At 37.4% G+C, this 12,788-nt stretch overlaps 1 protein-coding gene across 1 annotated transcript in view; it reads left to right on the plus strand.

Annotated features, from left to right (window-relative positions):
- Positions 1-7,566, plus strand: part of LOC107675884 (chromosome-associated kinesin KIF4A-like) — a 45,825-nt gene extending 38,259 nt beyond the window's left edge. The window contains exons 4-6 of the mRNA XM_016470385.1: positions 826-941; positions 7,258-7,335; positions 7,480-7,566. Coding sequence (XP_016325871.1) covers positions 826-879 — 54 coding nt within the window. The 3' untranslated portion in view covers positions 880-941; positions 7,258-7,335; positions 7,480-7,566. The remainder of the gene's footprint in view (positions 1-825; positions 942-7,257; positions 7,336-7,479) is intronic.
- Positions 7,567-12,788: the final 5,222 nt, after the last annotated feature.

Here is a 12,788-nt window from a genome sequence, read left to right on the forward strand (position 1 = left end):
GTGCAGAGCCAGTGGTGGTTTTGTAGGCAAACATTAATGCCTTGAATTTTATGCGAGCAGCTATTGGTAGCCAGTGCAAACTGATAAACAGAGGTGTGACGTGCATTCTTTTAGGCTCGTTAAAAAGTAATCTTGCTGCCGCGTTCTGGATTAATCTGAATAATTAAATAATTAATTTTAATGTCTTTATATATACATAATAAATATACACACCACACACACAACTTATGTAAACAAAAGCTTTTATTTTGAATGTGATTAATCGCGAATAATTGTTTGACAGCACTACATTATACATATTTTATTGGTTTCTGTACCCAATATTCAAAAATGTATAAATACAATGAAAATACCGGTATCAGTACTCAGTATCATCAAGTACCAAAACTAAAAGTATCTGTATCGGTCAAGTACTGGAAAAAGTTGTATCGGAGCATCCCTTCCACCTACTGCCGATTTACTCTCATATTTTAAGGTATCATTGCATTTTTTCCAACTTTTCATATTTGTGTATTAAAAATTATTTAAAACCCTAAGCTCATGCATTATTCATTTGGTTGTAAATTTGCAATGTAAATGTAAATTAATTAATGAAATTTAAGAATTTGATATGAAAAATATGCAAACATTTTATATTAGGGAAAAACATTGGAAATCAATTTTAAGGGGGCATATATCACAAATATGCTGATTTCAGTAAGAAATAATATAGAAGTTATAAAGTTTAAATTATTTAGATTTTCTCACATATCCAAGAGTATCATCATTGCATCATTGTCAAATTGTATGGTTAATTTAAAACATTGTGTCTGATGTATTGTCCAGGTGCTGTATCTCCTTGGTCAGCTCCAGAGTAATCCTGTGGCACAGGAGAACTGAAGGAGCAGCAGGAGGAGGTGTCTAAACGGGAGCACGAGCAAATGCAGCGTCTAAAGTTTCAGGTGTGGATGTCTCCATACATTGCATATATCGTTTTGACCAGGTTCTTAATAACTTAATATTCTTTTATGAAAAGAACATAAGACTGATATGGAGGGCCAAATTACTTAAAATTAAATAATTAAATAAATGTTGAAATATATAGGTATATCGTTAAATGCATAAATAAATATGTATTTATTTATGCATTTATTTATTGCCTCCACATTTTATTTTCAGGGTTATGGTTGTCGGCACGTCACTCAACAATAGTGGGTGTCACCTTTCAAACTCGAATTCTTTGGTCATTCTAGTTTAGGCGCCTTTGTCTTGTTTTTAGCATCACAAACTACACTTTAAAAAATAAGTGTAATTTTAACTGTAAAATTTTGTAAAAACGCTACGGAAAAAAACTGTTAATAGGTTAACAGTAAGTTACTATATACTATATACAGGGAAAAACTGTAAAATATCTAACCAGACATTTCATGTAATTTTACAGTAAAATGCTGTTAATTTGACAGTTTTTAGAAGTAAAAATAACAAATCAATGTATAATTTACAGTCAAAAACTGTAAACTGATATTCCCAGAATTCCCTGCATGACACTCCACATTTGAAAGTATTTTGTTTAAATAATCATGTTTTTTTAATAGTTTTGGTTATTAGTTATGTATATTTGGGCTTTATGTTACATCTTCTGTTGTTTAATGAAAGTTTAATGCATTATTTAAGTATCATGTGTGTTACCATGATGGTGTTTTGTGTTTGCATGAATGACTCTGTGCACCTTCTATATATTAGTATATACTTCTGCTTGTGGCGAAGCTACTTGTGATGAGCTTTGATTCTTCATGTGGCTTTCTCTTTTACCACCTGCATTATTATGGTGGTTGTCAGTATGTTAAAGGTACAAAACAGATTTTAATAGCAGTGTGCATTGTTGAATTTACTGGTTTACATTCAAATTTTCTTGTTTGTAAATTACAGTTTTATACTGTAAAATGGCCGTAAATGTGTTTACAGTTTTTCTGTATTTTTTACAAAATTATTCTGGCAACCACAGCTGCCAAAATTATTTTGTAAAAACTACAGAATTTTTTTTACAGTGTATGGCTGAACATGGTACTGTAATGGCTCGTTTCCACCGAGCAGTACGGTTCAGTACAGTACAGTACGCAATTATTTCCGTTTCCATTGTCAGAAGTTGTGAATGGCACCATAAAAATTAGCCTTGCCATACCATTTTTTTTGGTACCCTTCTGTTGGGTTACCTAGCACAGCAAAAGGAACGTTGATTGGTTGAGTAGAATCGTCACTTGCACGTGCTACAAGGGGAATAAAGCGTCTCCTTCCTTCACACGTTCCGCCATGCTGTTCATGTGTGTTGGGCTTATTTACATCAGAGTGCGCAAACACAAAAATATGTAACAGTGTATTTTATAATTTTCTATTTTCACACGCATACAATAGCCGTTTCTCAATATGCGTTACTGTCTATACTTGTGAAACATCAGTCATTGCCCAAAAACCCGCAAAATTTTCAAAATACTACTGTGTTATTGTGTTGTGAAATGTAGTTTTAAGAGTTTTCAGGCGAGAATGTAGTTGTTTAAAACTCAAATCTGTGGTTTATTTATAAAGAGAGCACCAATTTGAAAATTGATGCCGATTTTGGAGATGTGAGCTCCAGTCGATCAGAGGGCGCTTAGTGCTCATGTATCCTACTGAGAGCAGCCTTACCTTGGCTAGTCCGTCTGACATGTGCCACTGGCTCTGATGTCTCTGTAGTGGTTAAACATGAGATATAATTTGTTTTTGGTAGGCTATATCTAACAGGTAATCTTTGGTCTCATGAATCTATTATTTGTTCGTGGTCATATCGTTTTGGCTGAGCACAAAGTTGTTTCATAACTTTATATATTTAAGTTTACCATAGTACAGTGCTGACTTCGTAGCATACGTTTGACTTAATTGTTTGCTTTTGTCTTTATTTCCTATTATATAAGCCTCTTATACTTTGTACTTATACTTTTATAATGGCTATTATTGTTCATTAAAATTGACATTTAACAAAAAGAGGCAGAGTTGTGCTTATTGTTGCGGTTCATCGTCGATCGCTACTTTCCGGTATACACCACGTCTACCAAGTAAGGGTACTATTGGCAGTGGAAACGCAAGCCTGATCAGGGTTACCCGTACCGAATCGTACTGTACTGAACTATACTGTACCGTACCGCTCAGTGGAAACGAGCCATTAATTATATTATAATTGTTAATATAATTAATAAGCATTAATAAAAACATAAAATAATATTTAAATAGTTCTTTTAGTTTATTTTTTAATATATTTTTAAATCTATGTATATTTTATATATTTTTAGAACATTCACTCCAGTGTGAGCTGATTAAAAACAGCATTTCTGTGTTTTTGTATTTCAGAGTGGCCCTGCAACAGATACATTAGATGCGAGTGACAAGGAGGACTGATAGGTCCAGCGTCGGAGCGCTCCGAAACCTCCAGCCTTCCAACGCTGGACACAGCCGTCCTCCCCTGCATGCAAACCAACAGTTATCTCTCTGCCAGAACCACCCTCACCTCTGACTCCACCCAGCACGCTCCCGACCGAACGTCTTTATCCCAAGACTCAAGATTACATATATTAATCATCGAGAGCGATCATAGACTCCAGGTTCCCGTCTAGAGTTATAATAACCCGCACGATTGCCTTTGCGCTCGTCTTCACTGGCCTTATGCCCCCTGTGCCCAGGTACTCCCAAATACAGTAGATCATGTTTTAATAAAAATATCATTATTATTATTGTATTTATTGTTATTGTTACTACTATTGATTATATATGATTATTACTTCCGTCAGGATTCTAAGTATTGCTGTTGTTCTTGAGATTGTATATTTGATGGTAAAATTACTGATGTTTTGTTTCAAAACATTTGATTTTTTCTCTCTTTTTTGTAAGCATGGATTTTAAGTATTTTTTTGGTGTTCAAATAATCTGAAGTCTATCTAAAAGCAGCTGCACTCACATGGTTTTAAGATTCAAAACTCGTGGCGAGCAGTTTTTCTGTCACCGTGATCAGTGTTTGTATTATCAGGTCACCAATCAGATCTCTTGGAGGCAGCTGACATCATCACATCATTGAGATTCGCCTCGTATATCTGCAGGTTGCCAAGTTGATTTTTTTCAAAAGGAGCTTTTTGTCTCTAAATCAGAGCATGATCTCATGTATTGGCCCTTGATGACCAGCAGCTGATGTGTCCTTCTTATTGACAATCAATGCTGATCTGGTTTTATGTGAGTTTTGGTGGTCTGTGAGACTAGGAATGTCTGTTGAAGCTAGTCTTCTTTGTCTCGAGGGATCTAGTAGGATGTTTCGAGAGAGTACAGTATGTTGTTTTTAAGGGCCTTTATTGTAAAGCAGCAGGATATTTACCGCTGTTCACTGGCCAAGTGTATTCAAGATTTAAATAGCCATTCTGGATCCCACGGTGATCAGAAACCTGCGAATTTTAACGTGTTTGTACCTTTGTCACAGGAACGTTGTGATTCACCTCGACTCAGGCACCTACAGTTATCATTCTTTGTTTTTCTTTTTTGTTCTGTACACACGGGAACTTTTTATATATAATTTATGTGGTGTAATTAAGGCAGTTTTGTTCTTTGTGTTTTTTTTTTTAACGTGTGTGTGTGTGTGTGTGTGTACGTGTGTGTGGTTTTACAATACAATGGCACTGATATCCTGAATGTGAAAGCATCGTCACTGTATTAAAGTGTTGAAAGCCATAGCGCACAGAGCGAGAATTTCCAGCGGATTGTAAGGATGTTTTTATAAGTGTTGTCTTTCAGTCTAGCAGAACTGGAAGATAGTCTTATGTGGATTGACTAGGGGGCTTCCTGACAACTGGTACTGTTCGTTTTTGACATCCTGTCAAAAGATTTCTGAAGTCACACAACCTTTGTTGAGGCTACTTGTTGTGTTTTATGTTGCTTTTAAAGGAATAGTTCCCCCAAAATGAAGATTTGCTGAAAATGTACTCACCCTCAGGTCATCCAAGATGTAGATGAGTTTCTTCATTGTAACAGATTTGGAGAAATGTAGGAGGGTACTAAAAGGGTGGAGCTAAACTCACCGCAGAACGTTGATTGGTTGACTAGAATCGTCACTTTTGCGTTATACAAGGGGATAAAGCGTCCTTCACTCGTTCCGCTTTGCTGTCTATGAGTGTTGGGCTTATTTACATCAGAGTGCGCAAACACAAAAATATGTAACAGTGTATTTTATAATTTTCTATTTTCACACGCATACAATAGCCGTTTCTCAATATGCGTTACTGTCTATACTTGTGAAACATCAGTCATTGCCCAAAAACCCGCAAAATTTTCAAAATACTACTGTGTTATTGTGTTGTGAAATGTAGTTTTAAGAGTTTTCAGGCGAGAATGTAGTTGTTTAAAACTCAAATCTGTGGTTTATTTATAAAGAGAGCACCAATTTGAAAATTGATGCCGATTTTGGAGATGTGAGCTCCAGTCGATCAGAGGGCGCTTAGTGCTCATGTATCCTACTGAGAGCAGCCTTACCTTGGCTAGTCCGTCTGACATGTGCCACTGGCTCTGATGTCTCTGTAGTGGTTAAACATGAGATATAATTTGTTTTTGGTAGGCTATATCTAACAGGTAATCTTTGGTCTCATGAATCTATTATTTGTTCGTGGTCATATCGTTTTGGCTGAGCACAAAGTTGTTTCATAACTTTATATATTTAAGTTTACCATAGTACAGTGCTGACTTCGTAGCATACGTTTGACTTAATTGTTTGCTTTTGTCTTTATTTCCTATTATATAAGCCTCTTATACTTTGTACTTATACTTTTATAATGGCTATTATTGTTCATTAAAATTGACATTTAACAAAAAGAGGCAGAGTTGTGCTTTGTATTATTTCATTTTATCATACATACATACAGTGAAGATAATCAGAGCATATATGCATATTTCCTGAACCACATATTAATGTTTTATATTTTTAAAATGAAAACAAAGAGAGGCAGTGGTGTTTGATATCCTATTTTGTTTTATTGTAATGTATGTACGCATTGCCTGAACTTGCTATTATTGATATGTTCAAATGAAAACGGAAAAGAGGCAGTGGTGTTTGACATATTTCATTTTATGGTAAATATACATATAGTGCGGATAACCGGAGCCAAGGTGAGCTGAGTGACGTTATCAGATAACCTACGCTGCTGTTCCATTTGCAGAATTACTGGACTTGAGTCCTCCCATCCTCAGGAGTTCGCACTCCCGAGTCGAACTTGCCAAGTTCGAACTACCAAGGATGCAAGTCTGAACTTTGCGTAATTGGTATTGAGAAACGGATATTGTCGCTCTTTCTTCTTCGTGTGAGAATGACATTGTACTGTTCTGAACCATACCGCTCGGTGGAAACGAGCCGTTCCTGTACCATGCTCAGCCATAGCTCGTGATGCTAAAAACAAGAAAAATGTGCCTAAACTAGAAAGACCAAAGAAATTGAGTTTGAAAGGTGATGCCCACTATTGTTGAGTGACATGCCTACAACCGTAACCCTGAAAATGAAATGTTGAGGAAATAAATGCATTTTTATTTATGCATTTAATTATTTAATTATGCATTTAACGATTTGTATATTTCAGCATTTATTTAATGATTTAATTTGGAGTAATTTGGCCCTCCATAGACTGGTTGTTCTGTAACAAAAATGATTGTTGAATCTGGGTATAAGTAGTTTCTTTGTGTAATATGTAAAGTACAATGAAAAAAGTAGGGCTGCACGATAAATCACATGCGATTGTCATGCGCATCTTGTCAGTAAAGCTGGTTCTGTAATTAGTAGTAAATCTCTATCACGTGCTTTCAGATGGAGTGGCATTTAATACACAGAGCCATAGTTCACTGACAAGCTACGCAATATCGCGTTCATAATCGAAGGCGATTCATCTGCGATAATGAACACGATATTGCGTAGCTTGTCAGTGATCTACGGCTCTTTGTATTACATGCCGCTCCATCTGAAAGCGCGTGATGGAGATTTACTACTAATCTCAGAACCGGCTTTACTGACAAGATGCGCATGACAGTCACATGCAATTTATCGTGCAGCCCTAGAAAAAAGAGAATTTTTTGGGTTGATGAGGTATGCAGGCTTTGTCTTATTGCACTCATTATGTCAGAGTTACCTATTAAACATGACATCATTCGCCAAGTAAAACAGTGAACGTTTAAAAATAGGAGGATAATAAATAAATACATATAAATATATATATTGCTTTGTCACAGGAAGATGAAATTGAAAAACTGCGAGAACTTAATTATCAGAACCAGAAAGTCAAAGATGAAAATGAACAGTACAAACAGGTATAAGCCTTTTTACTCACAAATTTCATTATACTGTAATTTAGCAAAGTGATAACTGAATTTATCAATTACGTTTTCCATATAAGTTGTTCAGGCAATATTCTGAAACCTAAAACATTTTGTTTTGTGGGTGGATCTCCACAGAAATTACTTCTGGCCCAGCTGACGAGTGCAAAGAAAGTCCTCTCTTCTGTGAATGAGTCACCTGATACATCTTTTGAATATGTTCCACCTAAGGTGAACCTCATTGCTTCAGGCTTCTTGACTATTTTCTCCATGCTTCCAGGATTTAGACGTCTATTCTGACCACTGTGTGGGGGGAATGATACAAATGTACACAGACTGTGTCAAGATCAGTAAAATAGTTTTGTAAAATATCAGATGATTTTACCGTTTTATGGCACTGGAATATTCAAACATTTTACAACATTTTCAAAAACAATGATATTTATAAAATAATGAGTTATAAAAACAAAATGCCTTAAAAATTAAATATTAAATATAAAAAAAGATTAAAATATAAAGTTTGACTGAATAATTGCTAGTCTCTAGTTTCATTGTATGGTTTTTCCATGTCCGATCTAACTAAAAATCATTGTAGAAGCGACAAGTACATAAGCCAGAAGTATCTGCAAGAAAAGAAGTCAACTATGACCTCAGTTTTAATATGTGCTGTTGTTGATTGCCACAAAAATAAGACTGTTAAATGAAATATTCATATAGAAGTCCAATACATTAGAGAAAAATATCCAATTGTCTATGCAGAGCACACTGTTGTAAGGTCCATTCAAATACTTTTAAGTTGCGCTCATTCATTAGGAATCTATAGAAATATTTTCACACTTGAAATAGTTAACCCTAGGTCATACTAAACCCTGACTAAAAGAAATTCTGGTCTGTCTTGCTTCCTGTTTCACATTGGTCATAATTTACCAGGGGTTAACAAACTAAATCCTGGGTATTCATAAAATGACGTATACATTCCTGACGTATACAGCTGGGTTAAAAACAGGGTTTGGAACTACACGCTAATATGTTTCTCAGAGTCTCTCACCAACCGTTACTGCAAATCTCAGTCACAAACTCTGTAGTCTGATCATTACCCAGAGGTTATGAATAATACCATTTAATAGGCCATACATGAATGCTGATATTTAAATAGTAGTTCTGTTTAGTCCCATACAGTCGCCAAAGTATAAACTTAGTTAAAGCTCAATTAATAATCAGAGTTTATGGCTAGTACTATGAAGTATGTCGTCACATGCTTGCTAATACCTCAATAGTATTTTTGTCTAGCCCCTATAGTTAATATAACTATATAACAACTTGAATTACATTGAGAAAGTAACCAGAAGTTATGGCTTGTGAAATTATTTATGAAATAATGGCCATGCTTTCCATTCTTTCAATAGTATTATTGTGTAGCCCTTCATAGTGAATGCATCTGCATAACAAGTTAGTCAGAAATCTAGAATCTCGGCTGATGTGCCCCATACTTAGGGTGACCATACGGGCCATTTTTACGGGACGCACCCTTGCCAGGATTTCTATATTGCCTAAAATATCCAGGTTTTGGCTGTCAGCACTGTGCAGATCGATCGTTGTATGACATTATTTCACGAGAGCTATAGAGAGCAGCGCAAGATGGTTCCTTATGCTTTCATGTTATTGGTCAAACTACTTTGAATGTTTTAGGCAATATAAAAAATCCTGGCCAGGACGTGTCCCATATAAATGGCACATATGGCCACCCTACCCATACTCCATCTAACATGAGTTCTAGTTTGTACTTAAAGGGGTCATCAGATGCCCATTTTCCACAAGTTGATATGATTCTTTACTGTCTTAATGAAAAGTCTAGTGTAAAAGTAGTGTAAAACAGCACCCTTTTTACCTTGCCAAAAACAGCTCTGCACACAGCAAGCCATTTTAGTGCATGTCTCTTTAAATGCTAATGAGCTCTGCTCACCCCGCCCCTCTCTTCCCTGGGCTGACGAGCCATTCTCATGAGACTGTTTACTTTAGCCGCTGAACTTGCTAACTAGCATGTTATTATGAAAGGCGATTTGCAAAGATTCATAAAAGAACCTTATACTCGCTTCTTCTGTGAGGCTGGATCATGAATGATTCACGCGAACATAGTGTGCATTTAAGTAGATTGGGGGAGCATTCCCTTAAAAAACAAAGGTTATTCACTGCATCTTCAGCGGCTCAGAGGTCTGGAGTAAATGATGACTGCTACAGTGGGGCAAATATGTATTTGATACACTGCCAATTTTTCAAGTTTTCCCACTTACAAAGAATGGAGAGATCTGTAATTTTAATCGTAGGTACACCTCAACTGTGAGAGAGAATCTAAAAAAAAAAATCCAGAAAATCACAACTGTATGATTTTTAAATAATTAATTTCCATTTTATTGCATGAAATAAGTATTTGATACAATAGAAAAATAGAACTTAATATTTGGTACAGAAACCTTTGTTTACAATTACAGAGGTCAGACGTTTCCTGTAGTTCTTGACCAGGTTTGCACACACTGCAGCAGGGATTTTGGCCCACTCCTCCATACAGGTGTTCTCCAGATCTTTCAGGTTTTGGGGCTGTCGCTGGGCAACACGGAGTTTCAGCTCCCTCCATAGATTTTCTATTGGGTTCAGGTCTGGAGACTGGCTAGGCCACTCCAGGACCTTTAAATGCTTTTTACGGAGCCACTCCTTAGTTGCTCTGGCTGTGTGTTTGGGGTCATTGTCATGCTGGAAGACCCAGCCACGACCCATCTTCAATGCTCTTACTGAGGGAAGAAGGTTGTTGCCCAAAATCTCGCGATACATGGCCCCATCCATCCTCCCCTCAATACGGTGCAGTCGTCCTGTCCCCTTTGCAGAAAAGCCCCCCCAAAGCATGATGTTTCCACCCCCATGCTTCACGGTTGGGATGGTGTTCTTGGGATTGTACTCATCCTTCTTCTTCCTCCAAACACGGCGAGTGGAGTTTATACCAAAAACTTCTATTTTGGTCTCATCTGACCACATGACCTTCTCCCATGCCTCCTCTGGATCATCCAGATGGTCTTTGGCAAACTTCAGACGGGCCTGGACATGTGCTGGCTTGAGCAGGGGGACCTTACGCGCGCTGCAGGATTTTAATCCATGATTAAAATCTGTAGTGTGTTACTAATGGTAACCGTTGAGACTGTGGTCCCAGCTCTCTTCAGGTCATTGACCAGGTCCTCCCGTGTAGTTCTAGGCTGATCCCTCACCTTTCTCAGGATCATTGATACTCCACGAGGCGAGATCTTGCATGGAGCCCCAGTCCGAGGGAGTGGAGTTTATACCAAAAACTTATATTTTGGTCTCATCTGACCACATGATCTTCTCCCATGCCTCCTCTGGATCATCCAGATGGTCTTTGGCAAACTTCAGACGGGCCTGGACATGTGCTGGCTTGAGCAGGGGGACCTTGCGAGCTCTGCAGGATTTTAATCCATGACGGTGTAGTGTGTTACTAATGGTAACCGTTGAGACTGTGGTCCCAGCTCTCTTCAGGTCATTGACCAGGTCCTCCCGTGTAGTTCTAGGCTGATCCCTCACCTTTCTCAGGATCATTGATACTCCACGAGGCGAGATCTTGCATGGAGCCCCAGTCCGAGGGAGATTGACAGTCATCTTGAATTTCTTCCATTTTCTAATAATTGCACCAACAGTTGTTGCCTTCTCACCAAGCTGTTTGCCTATTGTCCTGTAGCCCATCCCAGCCTTGTGCAGGTCTACAATTTTGTCCCTGGTGTCCTTAGACAGCTCTTTGGTCTTGCCCATAGTGGAGAGGTTGGAGTCTGATTGATTGAGTGTGTGGACAGGTGTCTTTTATACAGGTAACGAGTTCAAACAGGTGCAATTAATACAGGTAATGAGTGGAGGATAGGAGGGCTTCTTAAAGACAAACTAACAGGTCTGTGAGAACCAGAATTCTTGGTGGTTGGTAGGTGATCAAATACTTATTTCATGCAATAAAATGGAAATTAATTATTTAAAAATCATACAATGTGATTTTCTGGATTTTTTTTTTGTGATTCTGTCTCTCACAGTTGAGGTGTACCTACGATGAAAATGACAGATCTCTCCATTCTTTGTAAGTGGGAAAACTTGAAAAATCGGCAGTGTATCAAATACTTATTTGTCCCACTGTATATTCATTATTACATCCAACAACAAAACACCTCAATCGTTTAGGAGACATTCTGCTCCGGCTTCAAAACAATGGCGGACTGATGACAGCTCACTCAGGGTGGGTCTAAGGTAAAACACCAGTGTCAATCAACAATCGTGGGGAGGGGCCTGGGTCTGTGTGATGTCACACAGCCAAGCATCTGAGAACGGCTTGATTTGAGAAAGGGGATATTATTTATAGGGATTAAAAAAAACACTGGGTGGATTTAACAAAATCTACTAGAGCCAATCATTTCAGAATAAGTCAGAATAATATCAAATGTAGCAATTTATTATTATTCAGGGAAACATGTATCATGCCAATGTAGTCAATTCAGAGATAATCAAGACGTCAAATTCTCAAAGGTAAATCCAAGAGTAAAAGATGCATACCTGACTTCAGAAGGATACATAGTTTGAAGAGTATGAAATATATCTGGTTACATAATTACATAAAATATTAGTCTTTTGAAACCTTTCCTTGAGTACAAAGACCAAGATAAACATTCTCCAAATGGATGCATGAAATAACAGTTGGAAGGTGCATTGGCTAGGATCAAAGACCAGCTTCCTCCGTTGAGGAACAACAGGTAATTTGTATGCAAGAAAATATCTCTGAACTCTAACTTTTTTTTAGCTTTTAGTCTATTTCTTTGGACATGAGACTATTGTACTAGTCTGAGACATTTCGATACCACAGATAACGGTTAATTCATTTGCATTGGCATATTTTGCATATGATTATTCTGAGTGAGCTGAGTAAAGGGAAGGAAGTGTGGCAGAAGGAACAAATGTGTGAAGGAAGAGGTGTTTAAAATGCCACACATTTATTCGACCTTGTTTTCATGGCAACAGAATACGATTGTCAATCCTGTATCTAAGTCTTTCATGCAGTTGTTTTAATACACATTTAGGTTATTTAATTAGGTTATTTAGGTTAATGGAGTGACAACCACATTCTTATAACTGAGGTCATACTCATACATTTTCTGGATTCACAACCACATTTTTGACGAACTTGTACTGTGAACTAAAAAGGACTCGACAATTATTCTGTCATGTAATACAGTGAGCCACTCTGTGCTAAGTGTGCATGTTTAGCAGGTGGAGCAGGTTTTGTGTGGTTTCAAAAAATCACAAATGCAGATATAAGTAGTGCTTAGTGCTTAACTTAGTAGTTATCTGGTTGTTTTAGATTCAGTCACGGTCTTCCACTGGAGCGGTCTTCCCCCCCCCCCCCCCCAAAA

This window comes from Sinocyclocheilus anshuiensis, unplaced genomic scaffold (assembly GCF_001515605.1).
Source record: "Sinocyclocheilus anshuiensis isolate Anshui unplaced genomic scaffold, SAMN03320099.WGS_v1.1 scaffold2507, whole genome shotgun sequence".
Taxonomy (NCBI): domain Eukaryota; kingdom Metazoa; phylum Chordata; class Actinopteri; order Cypriniformes; family Cyprinidae; genus Sinocyclocheilus; species Sinocyclocheilus anshuiensis.